General features: G+C 34.9%; 2 protein-coding genes across 2 annotated transcripts; one reads left to right on the forward strand and one right to left on the reverse strand.

Moving 5' to 3' along the window:
- The first annotated feature begins 1,004 nt into the window (after window positions 1–1,004).
- Window positions 1,005–10,346, forward strand: LOC148234708 (uncharacterized). The gene is made up of 10 exons (XM_088185798.1): window positions 1,005–1,189; window positions 4,096–4,305; window positions 4,474–4,636; window positions 5,174–5,352; window positions 5,685–5,869; window positions 5,933–6,120; window positions 6,186–6,336; window positions 6,395–6,669; window positions 9,147–9,274; window positions 9,333–10,346. Exons 1-10 carry the CDS (start codon window positions 1,114–1,116, stop codon window positions 9,404–9,406), a joined length of 1,629 nt encoding a protein of 542 aa, XP_088041924.1. The 5' UTR covers window positions 1,005–1,113; the 3' UTR covers window positions 9,407–10,346.
- On the reverse strand, window positions 9,676–22,442 carry Dad (Daughters against dpp). The gene is made up of 5 exons (XM_088185801.1): window positions 22,311–22,442; window positions 12,854–13,406; window positions 12,616–12,741; window positions 10,558–10,755; window positions 9,676–10,034 (listed from the first exon to the last, which is right to left on the reverse strand). Exons 2-5 carry the CDS (start codon window positions 13,188–13,190, stop codon window positions 9,709–9,711), a joined length of 987 nt encoding a protein of 328 aa, XP_088041927.1. The 5' UTR covers window positions 13,191–13,406; window positions 22,311–22,442; the 3' UTR covers window positions 9,676–9,708.
- Between the last annotated feature and the right edge of the window lie 842 nt (window positions 22,443–23,284).

Below are 23,284 nucleotides of genomic sequence, written 5' to 3' on the forward strand. Positions count from 1 at the left end.
GTTTTTCTAATTTTAAACGACTAACTTTTACCCATTTTTATATGTACACATAGCTCACATCACCGGAGCTCGTAAGGAGAAGTCTACGGCAAAAACTATATATCATTATAAAAAGTAATAGTTTCACTCGCGTTAAATTTTTTTTACTGTTAAAGAAAAAATGGGTTTCTGCGTTTAAAAAGAAACACCGTAGAAGTCTACTTAACGGATTATATACGCGACATAAATCATTAAGATTAATGGCCTTAAGAGTAGATGACGCACGTAACCGTTTTCTATTTGTCTTAACGGCCAACATCAATATATATTTGTAGAAATTCGCCACCATTCTCAGATTGTCCCACTCTTCAAGGCATTCAAACTTCAAGAAATCTGCAACTTGGATCGCAACCGTGAGGAGGCCAATTCAACTTCGGACCAGCAAAGATCGTTTTTCTCTTCTCGTTTGCTAGTGCAGCTCAACGTGCGATATACAGAAGCGTACTCAAGGGGGCTGAAACATTTGACCTAAATTTCTACAATAAACCCGTTCACTATTCGTCAAAGCTGCTCTTATCAAGCATAGAAAAGGGTTTTCGTAAAGACTTGGACTCACTTTTTACTTTAAAATTACAATACAAAGCTCAATAGCACGGTCTTAACCCTTTGAGTAGTGAGTTATTGAAGTGAGTTAATTTTACATATTTTTCCATAATTATTCTGTTATTATTTATTACATCGGCATAAGAATGTCATCGTTTTGTAATGTTATTAAGTTGTCCAGTGTATTTTTTTAAATATCTTGAGAATAAATATGAATGACATTTGCAAGTATTTTGTATCTCTATTTTTTCAATGGTTGAACATTAGTGACGTAATTACCTTTGCTTGCTTTGCTTTAAAGCAGTGAAGGCAAACAAACTAAAGTTGATTTATGACAGAATTTTAGTCATTGGTAATATGGCAGAACGCATCTGTAATTGCGTCATAAATGCTTCTCTCTCGAATGATAAGACGATGGTTTGTTGCAGAGCACTATCATCAGCAAACGCGGTGTCATTGTCATTTTGCGGCCCGCAGAATTAACATGGCCCGTAGGGTCAGCGCCACTTAATCGAAACTATCACTTCCAAGATGGTGTTCGCCGGACTTCGGTCGCTTTGGTGCAAGATTTCTGGAAGATTTGCCAAAGATGACCAACATTTTGAGGGTGAGTCGTTTATATGTCTAAACTTGATGTTCCACTTCTTTAAAGAATGAGAAATTAAGTCAATTTGTTTACAAAATTATAAATAGCATTTGTTATCTGTTCTCACTGAGACATTATGCATACATATTATACATATTAACACAAAAAATTATGTTTATTTTAATTTATTAAATAAAATAAAATTTATTTATATTTTTAATGAGCATACAAAGTACACTGGATAGAAAGGATTCGCCTTAAGCGAAAGTGATTCGATTCATCAACGAGGATTGGAGAGCTTTCAATTGACCATAGATTTTAAATTTTATTTACATAGATATATAATTTTACCAAAATAAATATGATGACAATATTAGAGGTTATATACATATATAACATTTATTTTCCTACCTTTACACTAAAGACACTACAAAATTATTCAGATATTAGCTATAGTATTCTTGTCAGAAATAGAAAAATAATTACATTAAAGATAAAAATACACATATTGATTGTTTTTAGCATTGTATTTATCATATCCAGCAGTGAATTTAATTAATCATAAAAATACAGATCTGAATATTTATGATATAGCCACGGAGACTGCAAAATATCATATATAAATTTAACTCAATTTTATTTATTTTTTGATAACAAGGATTCCAAAAGTGGTCGATATCGACACCCTCAGGGATCGATACGGAATTAAGGGTCGATATAAAAAAGTTAACATTATAAAATTATTTATGTAATATGTACAATTATTTCGTCATGTCACATTTTTTATTTATTTTTAATATACGCAACATTTGTTTTTAAGAAGTAGATTTAAGTGTATGAAATACATATATCAGTCTTAAAAATAATATATGCAAGAAGGGGTGGGGTCGATAGAAAGGTAAAATTTTTGGTTCGCATACTATGTAGTAGGTGTTGATATAGTACAATCGAGCTACATCAACATTCACTATTATACAAGGCCGAACAACACACTTATGACGTCATCAGGGAGAGGGGTTGCTTAAATGATTTTAGTAATTTTATTTTTAAATAAATATTTTTAAATATGATTTATTAAATATGCTCACTATATGTTGAGTATTTTAAAGTAAAAGTGTTTGTTTAACCGCGTAAGTCAAAGAATAAAAATAACTTTCAATATAGTGTTTATAAATTAAAAAATCTTTTTTTTATTTATAAACACAATATTGTTAAGAATTGTCTACAGAAATGTCTTTTATTTCAATTAAATTGTCAATTTTCCTAAAAAAAAAATGTATTATATATGTTACAGTTAGTACTAAATTTCGGTAAAGTATACAATGACTAGCCAAAGTACGCACTATAAGTTTTAGTTAAAGCTTACAATGCTAGATTTTGTGTATACTTTCACTAGATAATGTATGTAATGTATGACAGGTTAGGTGCGAGCGAACGTTAATCAGAACATACATACGTTACAGGCAAATATAAATTTTGAAAATGCATACATTAACTAGGCAATGTATAAACTGTCAACTCACTTCAGTTACAGTACACACAAAATAATTTATGAACAATGTTACTAGTTATTGCATGTTCTCACTGTTCTGTGTTTGTCAAAGTATTCAAAATTAAATTATTTATATATTACACCATTTATGTGAGGTTCATTTTGTTGCTAATTTTATTAATCCTTTTAAGTAGATTTATTGCATAGTTATTCATGGGGTGTTCACTGTTCCGACCAATGCTATTTTTTATTGCTCTTACGATTAGGTTAGTATTCAAACATGCTCGTCTGACAAATTTTGTTCGTTAACGATGTAACAAGTTCACGTCGGAGTCACACACGCACAAGTTAAAGCATACATTACCTAGTGAATGTGTACACTAAATGTGGCATTGCAAGTTTTAACTAGTGATTTTACACTTTAACTGTAATATATCATATATACCTACAAATTTTGCAATATTCGACTTATGCATATTGACAATTTATTTAAAATAAAACACATGTTTGCAGACAATACTTTAAAATATAGTGTTTTGAAAATTTATATAATTCATGGAATACAAATAAACTTTTGAATAACAGCTTTAAAATAAAAACAACATAATTTTATTAAAAAGGAACTGGAAAATGGGGAACATGTTTGCAAATGTCTTATTAGGAAACTAAAAATATATTAAAAACATTTGCAAACATTTTTTTACTGTCAGAAAAATTTGATACTGTTGTTATGTCTGTGAAAGTAGAAAATCCATCTTAATTTTTACCACTTTGTAATGTTCAGTGTATGCATCTTTTTTCTCCCTCCGTGTGACACATGACGACCGCCATAACATTAATAAAAATCCGAGTCTGAACTACAATTAATAAAAACAGCTTACTAATTATTATTATTATAAACGATGTAACGAATATTTACAAATAAATAAATATACAAGTATGACTGCCTTTCCTAAAGTTTGTATTATTATTATTGTAAAAAAAGGCGTTAACCTAAAGCGTTCAAGCGTGTGTCAACTGTAAATCTTAAATTTTGCAACCACACAATTAATTTGAGACAGATGACGTTAATATTTTCTCTACTTTTATAATCGTGTATCAGTGAATCAGCATAATACATCGTTATCAGCGCAATTTTTTGATTCCATGACAATTATCTTCGATGAATATGAAATTGAATTCGAGTACATCAGTAACATATGCAATAGCATCATATAAACAGTATTGAACTTGACTTATCGCAATCTACAACCTAATTTGGTACACGTCACACGAGTTATATATACAATATATTTTTAAAGGTTATGTATAGTTTCCTTTGTAAACATGGAAGAAAGCTGCTTTTTAAAACTGAAAACAAAGAATGGTAAAATTGTATGATCTAACGGGGACTTGACGTTTTCGTTGAAAATAATTCTTATTTATTTGTTTACAGCTTCAGGCGACGAGCCAGTGGAAATGGACGACGCCATTTCAGCGACCGGCTTTGGAAAATTCCACATCCTGCTTCTACTGTTCGCCATTCCGGCGGCCATCGCTGGTGTATTCGACACCACAGCAGTGTCTTACGTGATCACCAGTGCAGAATGCGACTTGCAGCTCAGTCTTCTGGATAAAGGCATCTTGAACGCCATCGTTCACAGTGGTGAGACTCTAAATATTGTTATCTAAACGTGATGTAGCATTTTTGGTTTCGTTATCTGGCGTTGTGAAAAGACTTATTTGCAAACTATACAAACAGCTTCATACGCTTACATTTATCTCTGTTTACAAAAAAGTTGCAGTCATAGGAGTAATCGAATGCTAATTACAGGAATGATCGTCTGCGGACTCTTCTCCGGATACTTGACAGACACTTTGGGTCGCAGGAAGATTCTGATCTACTGTTACCTCCTGGACTTTTTAGTCAACACAACAGCAGCGTTTAGTCAAAATTTTGCAATGTTCGCAGTCTTCAAATTCCTTTCTGGAGTGTGGTCAGTATTTATTTTACTCTTATCACATAGCTATTTCACATACATGCAAAGTTATATGCTAATATCAAGTTTGATTATTTTATTAAATAATACACATTAAAGTATGTACAATATAACCAAGTAAAGTTTTCAAAATAAAGAGAACACCCAGAATTAGAAATCGCCATACATTCGAAAATATTTATAAACAATGACGTTCTACAGACGCAGCTTTTTGTCAAACAATAATTCCATACCATTTGTCTCGCTCGAACAATAACAACGGTACTCATTTAAATGCGTGGTTAAAATTATATATGCTATGCTTTTATGCTCAAAATAAATACCATTTTCCTCGTTAATCCGCGCGTCTATAAAGCAAAATTTGACCAGAAAAATACATGCTATTTAAGGAAATATTTTGCATCTATTTTTTAAAAATGAGACATAAGAATTGAAAGTCAAAGGACGTCAGCTTGTAATTTTTATAATTGTACAAAGCAAACTATCTTATCTTTGCGGCACAATTCTTGTATTTTTAAAATTATTTTATTTCAGCATGAGCGGTCCAGTCACCGTGATCTTGTCTTGTTTGGCAGAGTTCTTTTCTACCAAAGTTCAACCGGTGGTGGTGCTCTACGTAGGCTTCTGCTTTTCTTTGGGAACGTTTTCGATGCCATTTTTAGCATGGGGTATCCTTGCGAAACCAGTCGATACTGTCATCTATGGATCATTTGGTGAGTTGTGCATTTTCTTCCGACAGAAGCGATCTGTCCCTATCTACCATTGTTCTGATTGATTTTTTTGAATATTTGTTTATAATGTAGATAATAATAATACTACATATATTTAGATGTATCTTATAGTGGATGGACAGTTGGGTTTAGCAAAAATATTGAAGTTTCTCTTCCTATTCTACTAGTTGGATCAAATTTATTATCTTCTTATTCAGTTATTTTACATTATACTAATCTCCCTTCTAGACAAAAATAGTCCTGTAGTTTTAGATCTTCCGTATTTCCAAACCTAGTGTTTTTTCTTATGTAATCTTTTTAAATCTCGATTTTAGTGCTTCACTCCTGGCAGAAATTTATGGCAGCGGCCGCTTTGCCATCTTTGATGACGGGAGTCATGGCAATATATCTACCGGAAAGTCCTAGGTTTCTCTTATCTAGAGGCAGGAAAGACGAAGCTCTGGAAGTATTGAAAAAAGTCTACTCCGTCAACAACAATCGTCCGGCTGATACGTATTCGGTAAAAATATACACTCAGAGATAACAAGTATCGAGATCAAAACAATTCTTCTCGGCGTTCTAGGTAAAAGATCTTAAATACGACATCGCCGAGAACGAATCTAAATCTGATAAGAACGTAGAAGACGGACAAAAAGAAGGATCAATGTCTGCTCTCAAAGGAGGCTGGAATCAACTGCGTCCACTTCTTCACAAGCCGCATTTATCTCCATTAATGCTGCTAGTGTTTTTAGAATTCTGCTGCATCATGGGGTAATTACTAAATTTTCTTTATCTATTGTAAATATTTTTATTAAAATATACGTTCCATTATTTAGATGTAACACTCTTCGACTTTGGATGCCGCAGCTCTTCAAGATGATGAGCGAGAACAGCGGAGAAGATCGATCGTTCTGCGCGACTATCTCCATCGGTGAGAATGCGAGCGTTATCGAAGCACCCTCGCCAGCATCGGGAGTTTGCATACCGGTCAGTAATCATAAAAAATCTATATCTATATATTCTTCATGCCGTTATTAAATTACAGACGAACACAAGTACAGAGATGTACATAAATTCTGCTATCGTGGCAGGAGTGCAAGTCGCCTTTTGCTCGATCTCTAGCATTGCGGTGAAGCTTTTTGGTAAGAAGAACTTGCTGGCGTCGATGTTGTTCATCGCTGGATTGTGCTGTTTGGTCATGTACTGGTCCAGTAATCCCATCCAAGCTACAGCTATGGCCGCTATCGCGATAGCCTTCAACGCCATCAGTTCAAATACAGTGATATCCTTCATTGTCGACGTATTTCCGACTAGTTTGAGGTAAGAAAAATTATCATTTGAGAGTGAGTGCATTTAAAGAATTTTGTGGATTTCATTATAAACTAATACTATACTTAACAAAAAAATATTTTAAGCATTCATTTTAAAACGTGGGTTTTTTTGCCATGCAATTAATCGGTCACCCCGATGCGGTACCGCTATGTAGTTTGTAAAATATTATCTTATCGCCCCTTTTACTATTGTTATAGTTGAATATGTTTTATTCATCTTTGCCTTTCTCTACGCGTACTTTTTAATTTAATTTTAATTGTTCTATTACGTGAATTCTACATATATTTGATTTTATGGACAGACTAAAAATAATAATGTAGTTATAAGATCAATAGAAATAATGGATATAATTTAAACAATTACTTACATTATAAAAGTAGCATTAACTCTGAATCGAAAGTTGAATCAATTTTTTACATTCATAGTTTTTTCCCATATAGTATTGCAAAATGCATGTTATATATAATACAATGTCCAACATTGGTTCTTAATCAGTGGCTGCCCGTTACAATTTATAGTGGAGGAGCTGCAGCAATACAAATTGATAGATTGAACAAAATATCATTAATAAAATGAAAATATGTACTATATAAGATATTATAATAATATAAGTCATACATAAAAATATTTATATTGGGAGGACTGCAGCTCCCACATCCCATATAGACGAACCGCCAGTGTTCTAATATGTATGGTTAAAAAATCGCAAAATAATGAGCACAAAGCGAAATTTTATGAGTGTACAGTGCAAATTTTTAATTAAATTCTAATTCAGCTCAAGTAATTTACTATCTCATAAAATTAAAATATAACCATATATCAATTTTTTATGGTTTAGTCATAAAATATTAATTATTTGGTTAAGAAATATAATAAAATATTATTAAAATTCATAGAGAAATTCAAATTTTTTATAATAAATAATTATTTGTTTTTTCAATTCTCAATTTAAATTAATTAAGAAGTTGGGCTAATTATATTATTCGGCCAGTTTTTAAAACAAATGAAGTTATATTTTGCCAAAGGTATGGTATTTTATTAGCAATGACTAAAAATTTAAAATAAAATATATTTTTTAAAATTCATAAATAATCCTTCGAATAGAATAACGATTTCAGTACGAGATTTCAACATAAATGGTGCTATTTAACAGGGAATTATTTTAAGAGATATGTGCATTTAAATAAATAGTTTATTCCATAAAACGAATTGTTTGTGCATTAATGCCTGAATTGGCTCGGAAATTTGTATTTTGTGAATTCTCATCTCAAAAATCAACAAATTTCGAGAAAATTATCATAGTTATTTTTTTGTTTAAAATTAAATTTTTACGAATATTTTAAAATGTTTTACAATGTCTGCATATTTGTTCACCGCTTCGTAGGAAAGAATGGGTCTGTGCAAAGACTTTTTGAATAATTTAAAAAAATTGATGGAAGGTAAATTCGGATTTTTTTCTTTGGAAAATGACTCGTTGCAGATAGTTATTCGTAAGGTATTCACTGTTCCTAAACAATAATGCACAAAAAATTCGTTTTATGTAACAATTATATATTGCTCATTTAAATGGTCCCAAAATAAATTAATTTTGATATTATATTTACATCAAAAAGTCAACGATTAAATATTTTTATTAACTTAACATATATTAATAAATTTAATTTGTTGCCTTTAAAATTAACACACTAAAACTTTTTTTACACTATTTCTCAATTGCAACAAATTAACTTTCAGTTTTTCTTTAACATTAGATTTATGGGTATAAGCCCGTCAATTTGCAGGGTGTCATTAAAAATAGGTATATAGTGACTAGATTTTAAAAATTGTGCTAACATATCAGCATTGTTTAAATATAGTCGGAAAAAATCCAGATAAAATACTGTCTGATACAAATCAAATCAGAAGCCCGTCAATTTGATGGGTTCTGTAAATCTAATATTAAAATCAATAAAATTCAAGGTAGTAAGTATCGTCTTTGCTACAATTCCAAAACTAATTTATTTTTTCATTATATTCATCCCGCTCAAGATTGTGATTTTTGTATAAAAAAATTTTGATTTTACTCAACATTTAATTAAATTTACTGTGAAAAATAGACCATATAATATAATTACTGATCAATTTCTCAATTCTAGGAGATCGTAAATTTTTAGAACAATACAACTTATATAATATAGATAAATATTTTACAAGAATACTTATCTCGGTAATTGTATAAGGAATAGATAATTTTTTCTATTTTTTATCATCTACCTTTAGTCCATATTTTAATTAAAAATATCTTTATAGGAGTTACTGAGATATTCATTGTATCCGTCAATATTTGGTTAGCATTCTGTATTAAAAAGTTGCGATAGTCAGTCAACTTCCTTGTTGATTGAGCGATGACGCGACACTGAACATTAATCAAATAATAACTAATTCTTGTAATAATTTATAAAATGTGTAATGATGTTGAAATTTAGGGCAACGGCTGCCGCAACCGCTTTGATGTGCGGTCGCATAGGATCGATCATGGGAAACGTCACGTTTCCTCTGCTCTTGTCTTTGGGATGCCTGCCTCCGTTTGCTGTGTTGAGCAGTGCGATGATAGGTAATTCGGTGCTTTTCATTACAATGACGTTCTTCTCTCATGCCGCACGTTCTTTCAGGATGTTCGCTCGTCTCGCTGCTGATTCCTAGACTGACGGAGGGACGCAAGAAGGACGGCGGATCGGACAAATAAAAAGACTGCAATTAAAAATAATATTTTATATTAAGCTCGCTGGGGCGCGCGCGCGGGGGCACCGCGCGCACGCCCCCGCTCGCACGCGTATAATTAGTTATTACAAATAATAATAATATAATATAATAATAATAATAATAATAATATATGTAATAATATTTAACAATGACTTTTGGCGTCTCTCACTCAAGGCACGGGGACGGACGGGCGTCCGCGGGGGAGACGCGCGAACGGAAAGGCACTGTCCGCGGGGCCCGTCGCGGCGGCCTCGGGGGGCGCGCGGCCGCCGCGGACGGCTTTCATCATCTGCACGGCGCTAGCATCACCTCCAACCAGCACGGGCAGGCGGTCACGTCCCGCCGCGAGTACTTGGGCCCCCAGCCCTTGGCGAAGCTGATGCGCACCGAGTCCAGGTCGACCGGGCCCGCCGGGGCCGAGCCGCGGGGCCTAGGCCGCAACGGCGGCCGCTCCGAGGGGTCGAACACGCGCAAGCAGTGTCCGGGGGGCACTCGGTACACCAGCAGCGTCCGAGTGTCCGCGTCGTCCAGCGCCGGCGAGTGCACGAAGATTGGCTGCTCGCTGCGGTTGTACGCCCACACGCCGTCTGCCTCCCTGCTCAGCGTGAGCCCTGAAATGAGCGGTCGTTCCAACGTTAAATATAATTTCAAAATTAAATGTGCAGATTTAGAAAATGTTACTAATCGCTTATTCAAATATAAATCATCGGTTAGTAATAATGGCAGTAAACGTCCCTATGCTCATAGGTGACTATAATTTTTTATTTCAGTAGAAGTGGATATGCCAAACGGAAAGCTTGTGGAATCAACTCGAAAAATAAAACAATGTTTCTGAATAATTTAAAAAAATGTGCATATTATCATTCAGTATGCAAAAATGTTTTGTGTTTATTAAATTGAAATAAATAAGGTTTAAAAAAAAATATTATTAATTCAAACTCCCCAGACTGTTTTTATTATCAAAAAGAAACCAATTTTTTAAGGTGAAAAAATTAAAAATTAAAAATATTGCGCCATCAATTCACATGTATGAGAAAAACAGAAATACTAATAGCGTAAATTTTTGTTTTAAATTGTTAAAATTCAATATTAAAAATTCACAATTTGTTATCTTTAGAGTATGGCGTTCATTACCTAGACCGATCTTGGCTCTGGTCCTTGCGACGCTCTCGGGCGCAGAGCCGTTCCTCTGCAGCGCGTCCAGGCAGAGGCCTTGGTCTTTCGGCGAGTCGCCGAACACGTTGACGGCCGGCTCGTCCACAGGGTACATCCTGCCGACGCGTACCGCCATCTCCCAATAGGCGAGTCGGCACCACGTGCCGCCGGGTCCTCCTGAAACGAAACGAACAATATACTATGTGTAGCGTTCGCTGAGTCCCAAAATTCTCATATCCATCGAATGATTATACATGAAGTTTTTGACTCGCAATATTTTTTTTATGATGATTCAAATTCCTCGTCATAATTCCTTTAAGTAGTTTGTTAATTTTACGTATGATTGAGTTAATTTTATGTATTTTTCCATAATTATTTCTGTTGTTACAGGTTTTTTATTTAAAATTAAACCTTTCACCAATCAAATATAACTTTTTTGAACAATGGAAATATATTAACACTACTTATATATTTTCGGAAACTTTTTATTTTAGAAAATATGGACACCGATAAAATTGACAGTTTTATACCTGTAAATCTAGTTTAAACAATTAGATGTTGGATGAAATGCTTTATACTCCAAATTAAATAGTGTATTTTTATAGTACGATATAAGATGCTGTAAGTGTGAAGACCTGGTAGCAGATTATTGCAGAATTTAGCAGAAAAAAAACTATAAAACGTTTTCCACTATTTTTCCATATTCGCCAAGCTTTTTATAAATTAAATTTTCTACTAGGAATTTTCTGGCGGATCAATCAAATCGATCGTATTATAAACGAGTATGTAGCCACTGTTACTTAGTTATTGTAATTATTGTAATAAATACTATATGAATATGTACATAAAATTATAAATTAATTGTGATTATGAAGGTTTAATTTGAAATGTAAAACTTGTATTTATTTATTATTATTTCATATTTCATTCATATTATAGTAATTTCAAGAAAAAAATCTAATGCATTGCTTTGATTTATTTTATTACATTTTATTGTAGTATCTTTTTATAATTTATTTTACATATATTATTCAGCTTTTGTGGATATTTTTTAAATCAATATAAATATGATAACTATCCCTACCTTCTGATATAAGAGGGCTGATTTTTGACTTTTGACTCTCCTATTGGTCAAAATTCGGTTTAGATACACTTCATTTGATTCTCACTTATTGTAAGATTGAATATACTTTGACCAATACTCATATTAGATAGTAATATCGGTAAGGATAACTAATATATTTTTAAAGCAAATGCAGACTAACTACAGAGCAATATGTGACGTCTTGAGTTGAGTTAGACCAAACCTAATTTCTAGAACTTTCATTAGGTTTGGTTTGGGTTTGTTTTATAACAGCATATAAGCGCTTATTAGTGCAATTATATTTTCGCTTCGAAAATATAATTTCACTGAAAAATAAGCATTCACGTAACATAACTCGAGCTTTTTTAAACTCATATGTCATATGCTTATGGATTATCTCGCAATTTGGAATCCATTTAAAAAACCTACAATTCGTCAGAAGTAAAAGAAAACATTTGAGATATAACTGTTCATGTATGCACAGCAATGTAAAAATATTAGTTGCTCCATCTCTATAGGTCTTTTACACAAAACCTTTTTTAGCTGACTGACAGAAAGCGAGTTAGGGCAAAATTAGTACTCCAGCATTATTTAATTTAGCACTGCACTCCTGTGGTAACCCATGTATATACTATATGGAAAAGTTGAAGTCATATAATTTAACTAGCACTTCCAATATGATTTCACTGAAATGACATATTTGAAAAAATAGTTTCGGGATAAATTTTTATTTAAGATTTATATTTCAATAACCTATTGATGGCATATTTTAAAAAATATTATGCAGGCAGGTTGGGATATATTTAGCTATCGAGTAAATAAATCGAATAAAAGTGTGTTAACTTATTAAATTTACTCGCCGAGTATTTGTAGTAAACTATAGAATATACAGTCAAAATAGAGGTGGTGCAATCGCGAAGACAACCTTATGTTTAGAACACGTCGATACGCACCCTCGCCGTCCGTGGTCTGCGAGTGAAGGCGCTCGGCGGCGGCTACGGCTGCGGCTGCGGCGGCGTCGTCGTACTCGTCGGGCTCCGGCGGCGGCTCCGTGCGTCTGTACGGCGGCGGCGGCGTCTCTGCGGAGCGAGATAATAATAGAGTTCGCTGCTATTGCGCAACGGGCGGTGGCGGTGGCGGTGGCGGTGGCGGTGGCGATGGCGGTAGCAGTGTCGTTTCGCGCGCGCTCACCTCTGATGCAGAGCCGGCTGCGGTGGTAGGGGTTGCAGCAGTGCGGCTCGGAGCAGGCCGGCGGCGGCAGGGGGCGCAGCTCCTCGCTCGGTTCGAGGTCGGGCCAGCGCAGCAGGCGAGCGGCGGCGCGAGCTTGAGCGGGGGGCGCGGCCACGCAGGGCGAGCGCGCTCTGTCTCGGGGCTCCGCGTCCGCCGCTCCGAGGAGCGCTCGCAGCTGGCGGTCGGGCAAGCGCCGCAACAGCCGGTACTGATCGTCGACGGCGGGGGCGCGGGCGCGAGCCTCCGAGTCCAGGCGCGCGACGCGGGCCCGCAGCTTGTCTCGGGTGGCGCGCCACATGGGCGCGCATCGCCGAGCGGCGGCCTCTCGCCGACCGGCCGCGGCGCCGGACCGAAGCCGACTGACGCCCGAGACGGCGCCTGCCCCCCCTCCGCCTCCGTCTGGCGCCACGAGAACGAATCGAACGCCGCACGCCGCGAGCCGAGCGCCGCACACCGCGCGCTGTTTACCAACAGACTGCCCGCAAATGCCCGGACAGGGCTCTTCAACTGTTTACTGCAAATACAAAAATATTCATCACCATATAAAACAAAATGTAAAGAAATTTGCAACAAAAACACGACCAATATAATTTACATAAAAAATAACCTAAGACAGCTGTTAATAATTACGCGTGTTCAAGGTGTCAAAAGGTTAGGGATGTCCTTTGGGGGGGTCAACCCTTGAATTTGCCCAGAAAAATGCATATCGCTTAATGAAATTCTATGAATTTCAATGAAATCGAAATATTTAAAAACGACCATTGACATGACGTCCTCAAGGAAAATCTAAGAAACAGTTTTGAATCTATGTGGAAAATATTTTTTAAAATATCGCATTTTAGTCAAATCATATCGGAATACATTTTTACCGGTAGATATCTATTTTTAAGTGCTAGTAAAATTATATGATTTTAACTTTTCCATTTATAGTAAGATATACATTTACATTCATATAATTATTTATTTATATGCGATGTATTAACGTTACAGTGAAAGTGTATTTTTCAGTGAAGTTATATTTTCACTAGTGAAGTCCAAATATATTTTTACCATTAAATATATATGTATTTCAACAACTCTGAAATAATTAATTACATGCAATTGGTAACACGTGTTATTCGTTCCTATGATTTTTTTTCTTATTGAATCTGACCATTAGCAGTACCTAATTTGTTGGTCTCAATAAAAGTATTGGTCAAAGAATATTCAAACCAAATTATGGTCAATAGGAGGGCTCAAAAACAATTTTTAATTCTCAGAAGTGAAAAATTCACGGCAAGAGCAATAAAATCGAGTCGGCGCGGTCGCAGTGGGAACACTCGGTAACGAGCGTTCTCACTGCGAAAAATCCAAAGATATCCTTAAATTTGTGTTTTATTTAAAAGTTCGGAAACTAACGTGAGATTTAAAAACAACATTAAATCAGAAAAAAAACACTTCCCGGTGCAGGTGCGGCTAATGATCACAATATTTTTGTTGCCAATATAAAAATGAGGCTTAAGTATAGAAAAATCATCAACTAAAACAAAATTCAACTTACAACTTCTAAAGTACAAAAAAATATTTATCAAATTTACAAATTTATTAAATCGGAATTTTAATAATTTTTTTAATAAAATTGCAATGAAATAAATAGGGGAAGAAGAAAAAATAAATTCGAAATGCTTAAGAAATAAATTTCTCGAGAGTATGAAGTTAGTTAAAAAGCAACAATGGATGACGGAGGAAATATTATAACTAATGAAATTAAAAACACTTATCAAATAGAATACAATAATATTCATCGTCTTGCAGAAAAAAATCAAAAAGCCAATGAAGATTGAATACATGATTATCTTATAGATGGCCTGAGTTCTACCGGGCTAGATGGCAGAGATGTAAGACTTTTCAAAAATCTGTATTGGAATCAACAACAGTAATAAACGTTGCTTTGCAAGCCTTGGCAATCCTTTACTTAGTCATGTATAATAAGAAGATATTGACATGCTATTACTATTGCAAAAAAATATTACACTTTATTAGCTCAACATTTGAATCATTAGTATATTGGAAATAACAGTGGCGTAGCTATGGGGGGGGGGCAGAGGGGGCGGGCCGCCCCGGGCGGCACTTGCTTGGAGGCGACATATTCGCGATGGGATCGTCTAGTGTGGTTCTTAGCCCTTAATGCACTAAAACATATATAAATTCACGAATAACAAAAGTTTAATAATAACCAATCCATTGTTTTAAGAAATGGTGATTTTATGACCCTGTAAAAAATGCATGAGGGGGGGGGCAATTTTAAGGATCGCCCTGGGCAGCACATACCCTAGCTACGTCACTAGGAAATAATAATCCTCATAATGGTAACCACTGGATCATATTAAAAAAAAATTTTGAAAGAGTTGAATTTGAAATCTCATAGATCTCATTTTTCATCAAAATTGTTGGTCGTATTTTCGACTAAAAATATTGTCTCTTGAATATAACGACGCGACCACTGTTCTCAAACAGCTGCGTAACGAATACATTTTTTATTTGAATTGTAATAATTTTTCCATGTCGATAAAATTTTATTATTTTTTTACAATTTTTTGGAATGAGTTTTTATTTACAAAAGAGTCTGGTTGACTTTCGCCATATAGCCGCATAATCAAGTTCCGCGAGACGCTGACGCCATCGCAGACTGACGCCACGCGAACGGTGATTCACAACGTCTGGCGATGCAACCTCCCTTCGTGTACTATCTTCGACTGAACGTTATTGAGCAGTTTGGTAGTATAGAAATATAACATAAAGAAGTAGCATTGATTCGATAGATACCTCAAAAAAATCGTAGGGGGACTGGGTTCACGCTATCGCTCGGACTAGGCGACTAAGACTTTCTTCGCTTATACTTTTTGTTTGCTCGCCTACTAGTAAGAGGACCACACGTCTTCCTTTGAAGCGGATGATCTTCCTCAAAAATGTCCTATTTGCCCTCCATTTGTCCTTCTATGTCCTCCTTGGACAAAAGAATCCGTAAAGAGCTTTTTTTTAGCTTCCGTAACAATTTCACTAAAATTTAAAAAATAGAGAAGGTCTTATAAAAAAATTAATTGAATGCAGGCAGGCAAATGAGGGCATTCGACTCCCCCCCCCCCCCATTAAATTATGCCAGAAAAATGCATGTCATTTAATTAAATACTTAATGAAATCGAAATATTGAAAAAACTACTTTTTGCCCCTACCCTAGAAAAAACTGTCTTATACTGTTCGACTCACACTAAACCATAAATGTTTGGGTTATCCATAAAAGAAAAACTAAAAAAAAAACGGTCAAATCTATCCCGAAAAAAAAACTAAAAAAAAAAAATTCAGTGAAATCATATCGGATCATAAATCATTTATCTGGCATGTGGTAGGTAAATTACATGATTCTCACTTTTCCATATATAGTAATATATACATTAACATACTTATCATTATTTATTTACATGTACAAATGTTACAGTGAATGTGTATTTTTCAGTGAAGTTATATTTTTACTGGATATACATATATTCTACGAGGACAATTTAAATGAGCAATGTATAAAATAATTGTTCCATAAAACGAATTGTTTGTGCACTACTGTTGGACAAATTAGGGGAGAGCGAACATTAGTCAGAAGAGCGAACACCTTATGAATAACTCTCGAGTACGCAAAAACAATTATCACTTCTCAGAAGTCAAAAATTCACGTCAAAAGCAATAAAATCGTGTTGGAGCGGTCGCAATGGGAACGCTCGGCGGCGACAACACGATTTTATTACTTTTGCCGTGAATTTTTGACTTTTGAGAAGGGATAATTGTTTTTTGCGCTCTTCTATTAGTTAAGATTCGGTTTAGATGTGCTTAATTTGATGATCACTTATTATAAGTCGTAATATTGTTATAAAAAGACATAATATGAAAGCTAGATCACCGAGCGCTTCCACTGCAACGCCGACGGCACGATTTTATTGCTTTTGGCGTGGATTCTAAACAGAGACCCATTTGAATTTGGCCAGAAAAATACATGTCATTTAATGAAATACTATGAATCCTACTGAAATGAAAATATTAAAAAACCGACTGGGGGAGGGGCAACTTCCCCCCCTCCTCCATTGAAAAATGTGAAATTACGTACCTGTCGAAATTAGCTATTTTTACCATCAACAGTCATTCATTATCCTCCTCGAACAAAAAATTCCAATATAGTTTTTTTTATTTTTAGTGTCCTCCTTTGAAATTTTCCAAAACTGGTCACCTTACTATTAGACACTATCCAGTCGAAGGTAGCAGAGGTGGGGAGGTTTCACCGCCAGACATTAAGATGTTATGAATCACCGATGGTCATGTCCGTTCGTGCGGCGTCAGTCTCCCAATGACCACTTACTCAGAGGCGTCCGGAAACTGCGTTAAGTTGTCAATTCTCCAGTGTCACCGTATTGAAGTTGTGAAATACCTTCTAATTGTGTTGATCTTTATGTTTTAAAATGTTCAAACAAATTTGCGCCAATTTCATTCATACGTTCACCTACAATCAATCTCGATCGCGAGATTATTGTCATTCTTATCATTATCGCCAAAATTTTAACGAATCTAACAATACGTCTTTATACTTAGACGAGAGGTAAATAAAGCAAACTCAAGTGGCAATTGAAGTCAGGCGTGTTACATCGCGGATCACTTAAAAATTTCAACCAAACATCGGGTCCAAAAAACATTATAATAATGAGCTGTTTCTATCGGACTCGTCAGTGCAATAAAATATACAATATGTAGTAGGTCTACCTTTTGCCTCATGTGTCACTTTATAGGCCCGTTATTTTATTTTTAAAAATATCAAAGATTAGGTCGCTTAGTACAATTTTTTTTGATATTCATTTTTAATAAAGTGTAATTTTTGTAATATGCTTTTTTACAACTAATTTCAGCGTGTCAGGTTTTTAATAATTTCTTAAATATTTCCTCATACACTGTTTTTCTTTAATTAAAACTAACTACAATGTAAATTAGCGTAAGTTCAATTTTTTTTCTAAAATGTTATAATATTGTTTTAATGTTTTTCCCATCATTTAATTCATTTTGTGATGTTTCCTTGAAACTGTGAAGATTTTAACCACCTGCACAATTTATTACAATTTAGAGGTCACCCTAACGACCATTTCATACAAACGAAGAGATAAATAAACCCGTCTCGAAAGTGAGAACCAAACATATATTCACAAAGCAATGAAAGAGAGATCTCTTGACCAAATAATTGCATTAATAAATAAAAATATTGCATCTACAACCTTGTACTACTCTTTATTTGAAAAGGACACGCCCTGGACAATATATTCTACCCACGGATGTTATTTAAGGGGTCGGATGGGGATATTTTACCTCCCTCCCTTTGAATTTGACCAGAAAAATGCATGTCATGAAATACTATGAATCTTAATGAAATGAAATATTAAAAAAAAAACGCCCACTTACTGGCCAACTTTTGCCCCTCTCCCATCGAAAAAGCTAAAACGACGTCCCTGATTATATATATATGACTTTTTATTTATCAAATCTGGAATAGCCATCTGGACCGTTTTTTTAAGGGGTGAGTGAACACATTGTTGTGTGTCCAAGAAGCGATGCAACTGGGTCACAAACATCCTCATCTGCGATTCGAAAAGATGTCTCGAACCAGCATTATAAAAGATGTGACACATGGTCGCAGCAGGAGAAACAGAGACTTCAGGTGTGGGGTATATGTCCCCGTGTGCATTTTTGAGGCATAATTTAAATTTAATTCACATATAAAATCATAGTTTTAATAAAATTACATCTAAATAAATAAATGATAATTATTATTTATATATCAATTTTTCCTTGATAAGATTAGCTATATTATTATATTATTTTTAAATATTAAGATGTATATACATACATAATTTGTATATGTTATGTATTGTGTACTCTATAAAGAGTACTCGAATAAAAAATAGATTATGACGTTTGTAATCCAAACGACTATTATCTATTTAAATAGAACTGCAATCATTTTTAAGTAGAAAAAGTGTTTTACAAAAACGGATATAAAAACAATATTAAAAAATATATTATTTTGAATCAGATAATGGAGAATAATTATAGAAAAAGATTGAGAATATATAATTTAATAAAAGTATTACACGTTTTAATTTCTAATTCATGTAACACGCGCCTTAAAAAACGCAAAGACACAAAACACAATCTAAAAAAACTAATGATACAGTTTAAATAATTTGGCAAACAAGTTGTACTAAAACAAAATCTTCCAAGCCTTCCAATTTGCTTTCGAGTGTGCGTATTACGGTGACTAGATTAGTGCGCAAACAAAAATGGCGCATACGAAAATTCCACACAGCGAAAATTCTGATGATATGTGCTTGTTTAATTATAAAATATATTTCGCTTTTAATTCTAAATGCTAAATATTTTTCTCTATTTTTATGTAAAAAATGTGTAATTTGAGGAAATGTACGTGTATCATACCAATGAAAATTACTGATATAATTGTAAAACATGATTTTTTTTATATTAAAATCATATTAACATCTGTTATATATAATATACTACATAGACACTATTTTTTTATATATATTTACGTATTATTAAATATACACACTACATGATCAGTTTTTAATAAAAATGAATATAAATTTATATTATTAATACAAATTAAAAACTAATAATCTTTGAAACGAAAGACAAAATAAGTTATTAAAAAATAATAACGAAGCATAATATACAATTCTAAACTTTAATATTAATTATTTTGAATATTTGCATTTTTATTATTAAACTGTTTAATACCACTAATAATGAGCGAATGTAAGTATTCAAGTTATATGATGAATAATCGTGAACACTTATAATTTTAAACGCTCTGTCGTGGAAAATAACAGAGGCGCCCTGTGCCGTAGGGCGACCGGACGCAGAGAAGAGCCGATGCGGCACTGCACACGAGGTCTAGTCGCGTGTGCGCCCCGATGCGACTCGTTTCGGTGGCGCCGCTTGTTTTTCCATTTTTTTATCCGCACACTCGCACAGATCTCGTTCGACCGATTCGGAAGTGGTATTTCCCGTTCTGAGCCGATTCTTATTATCGAGAGATTCGCAACCGAGGACGTCGAGGCTCGAGTTGGGCGGCGAAACCTACGCGACATTTTTACTTCTTATTTTTATTATTATTATTATTATATTACTGTTTCGGTCGGGAAACGCTCACCCACGTCCAGAGGAAAAACTCAAACGCTTTTGGAAAGTGCGCGCGTTTTATCTCTCGCCCACTTGCACTAGACGCGTGCAACGAACGCAGCCGTGTCTTTATAGCAGGGGCTCTCGAGCTTTTTCAACCGCGGCCCGCTTTTTAAACTTTAATTGAGTTGCGTATAAAAAGAAACGCACAATGAAACAATAAATTCACATAGAGATTGTAGCTATCTATTAGGTATCAATATTTAATCACGATCATCAATCATCAAATTCGTGAACAATCCGATTTAGATAACCACAGATTCTTTTCATAATAAATAGCTATATATTTGAGAACGCTCCCATTGCACGAGCTACTAGCTTTTAAAAGAGCTTGCTAAGCACTAGGATGTTTTGGCAACACCTATGAAGAGATTGAAAGGGGGGGGGGAGAATATATAATATATATTTTTTATAATGGTCATTCTATCATGACGCATTGAGGAAACTTGTCGAGTCATAATGGCAAAGGGTTTTGTATTTTTTTGCATTAAATTATGATCACAAACGTTTTGTTTTATATTATTATTTTTTTAATATTGAATTTAGCTAATAACTAATTGTAAACATGAAAATTGTTACAAACCAGTAACGATTATATTATATATGTATATTAAGTTTGTCTCTAAAATGATTTATATTATTGAAAAAAAACGTATTTAAAAAACAAAAGAAAAAAGTCATGATGGTAATATTTGCAATGAAAAATAAAAATACACATATGCAAGACAACCACCAAGTACAAAGTCAAGGAGCAAATTATATATTTATTTCACAGAGTGAAGTTAACATGTTCTTCACTTGCCGGCTCTACATATTATGGCTGTGTTCATTTCAACGACACAAGAAAATCCGTATAATATATACTACTTGTTTTGCCACTGTTTCATGAACATTTTAATAAAACAATAATATTTTTGTGACAAAAATTAAAGAGTGTTAATTTAAAAAATCTTGTATTTAAAAACAAAATAAGTATATAAGCGAAATAGGTTGGGTTTCCCTGGACGTAGCGCCGGCGCTAACTCGCAGGTGGCCGGCCGGCGGTCATCCGCGCTACGGAGAGAAGAGAAAAAAGGGGCGGCAGGTGAAAGGGTCAAAGTGGCCGCGCCGGAGAGGGACGGAGAGAGCAATAGGAAGAGGCGAGAGATAAGGAGGCGCCGTCGCTCCGAATTTATCTGCGACGACCGAAGCCGACCTTGGATCTGCGCCGCGGAGAAGAGAGGGGGCGACTGGCGACGACGACTGGCGACCGCCGGCTGGCGACTCGCAGACCCGACGCTGAGGACGCCAGACGCCAGCGCCGCAGACGACGCCGTCGCAAACACCTCGTAAATAACAACACACGCCACGCCGCGTCTCTCCTCCCGCCTCTTACCCTCTCTTCAAATCTGACGTCTATAAACGAATAATACCTATGACGATGTTTATCTCAGATAAATCTGAAAGATGCGTTTAAAATTCCTTTAAAAGTATTGTTCCCAAACTGGATGTCTGCCGGAACCAGGGATGTCATTTCAGATTTTTCCGGGGAAGGGGGGGGGGACAAAATATGGCTAGTCAATGGTCGTTTTTTTTAATATTTCGATTTTATTAAGACTCATAGTATTTCATTAAATGCCATGCAATTTCTGGGGGAGGGGGGATTCTAGCGTTCATATTAAGTCTTTTTATAACAATATTATGCATATCTAAACCGAATTTTGACCAATAGGAGAGCGCAAAAAACAAATATCTCTTTTCGGAAGTCAAAAATCCACGTCAAAAGCAATAAAATCGTGTCGAGGCCGTTGCAGTGGAAACGCTCGGTAAAAAGTATTTCATTAATTGACATACATTTTTCTGGCCAAATTCAAGGGTGTCCCTATTTAGAACCACGTCAAAAGCAATAAAATCGTGCCGTCGCCGTCACAGTGGAAACGCTCGATTTTCTAAAATTTATATTAAGTCTTTTTCTAACAATATTACAAATCGAATGAACTTTTAACCAATAGGAGAGCGCAAAAAACATCCCTTCTCAGAAGTCAAAAATCCACGTCAAAGGTAATAAATTCGTGCCGTCGCCGTCGCAGACTTCACTGTATCAAGTAAAAATCGTACGAAGAGAATAAGACTAGTTATAGGTTAATATGATTATATATATATATATAGATCTAACCCAATAAAGTCTAGGCATGGCTCAACCGTAGTGTGCGAAACGTCACGTCAGGAGATGCGTAGGGAGCGTAGAAGATTGACGAGGAGAACTAACGAGACAATCGACGCGGGCGTTCGATCAAAACGAACGCCATCACTGCTGTAATATTTAGAGTACGTCGTTGTGTAGTAGGCCGTGTACTTTTATTTCTGGCAATTGATTCATTCGGTCGCGGCTCGTACGTGCGCGCCTATGTATATTTAGAAAGAAAACACAAACAGCGGCGCCGGCGGTCCGACCGATAAACAATACGCTGCTAATTGTTTTCGTTTCGATGCGTAATACGATAAAACTTCGTCTGTTTCAGCTCCGAGAGAACTAGGGAATCGACGTCACGTTCGATACGCGACGAGATCCATCTACATTGAAAACTAAAAAGCTGGCTGCTGCGCCCATAGTGGCTTCAACCAGCTGCGACATCGGACTAGACCTCGTCGATTAGTCGTCTTTAGCAATAAACTATTATCAGATTCAGCTAGCCTTAAAAATAATATATTTATCTGCGATTTTAAGGCCAGCGGTGTATACATTATTTGGTTCCAAAACGATTTTCACTATCATATAGGTATATATTTGAGGTAGCAATAATTATTTAAAAAAATTATATTTTCTGTTATGTACAGGAAATTACAATTTTGGTAGCATTCGGTAATAAGACTGTCTTCTTAGAAAAAAAATTATATCTGCTACTTTGTTTAGCACTATCTAGGTCGCTTTAAATTGTTAATGTGCAATGATTTTTGAATCATATAAATAAATCACAATATTATGTAAAATTATATTTATCACATTTATGGATATTGAACGAAGACGCATATTTGCGTCATCGGCTCTTAACACTATTAGTAGTTTTTATTATATGACATCGATAGAAGGGTTATTAACCATGATTTAAAACAAACGAGATTTTTGCTTATTGCTTATTGGGTTTCGTT

This window comes from Plectrocnemia conspersa, unplaced genomic scaffold (genome assembly GCF_051122295.1).
Source record: "Plectrocnemia conspersa isolate PC_06_02 unplaced genomic scaffold, ASM5112229v1 ptg000005l, whole genome shotgun sequence".
In the NCBI taxonomy this organism is placed as follows: Eukaryota; Metazoa; Arthropoda; class Insecta; order Trichoptera; family Polycentropodidae; genus Plectrocnemia; species Plectrocnemia conspersa.

What these genes read in the sequence shown, in the direction of transcription:
- LOC148234708 (XM_088185798.1), top strand. Translation starts at nt 1,114, where the DNA reads ATGGTGTTCGCCGGACTTCGGTCGCTTTGGTGCAAGATTTCTGGAAGA. An exon ending in GTCCGGCTGATACGTATTCG is followed by an intron (nt 5,870 to 5,932) that starts GTAAAAATATAC and finishes TCGGCGTTCTAG; the next exon opens with GTAAAAGATCTTAAATACGA. An exon ending in GAATTCTGCTGCATCATGGG is followed by an intron (nt 6,121 to 6,185) that starts GTAATTACTAAA and finishes TCCATTATTTAG; the next exon opens with ATGTAACACTCTTCGACTTT.
- Dad (XM_088185801.1), bottom strand. Translation starts at nt 13,190, where the DNA reads ATGTGGCGCGCCACCCGAGACAAGCTGCGGGCCCGCGTCGCGCGCCTG. An exon ending in CAGCCGGCTCTGCATCAGAG is followed by an intron (nt 12,742 to 12,853) that starts GTGAGCGCGCGC and finishes CTCGCTCCGCAG; the next exon opens with AGACGCCGCCGCCGCCGTAC. An exon ending in GCAGACCACGGACGGCGAGG is followed by an intron (nt 10,756 to 12,615) that starts GTGCGTATCGAC and finishes GTTTCGTTTCAG; the next exon opens with GAGGACCCGGCGGCACGTGG.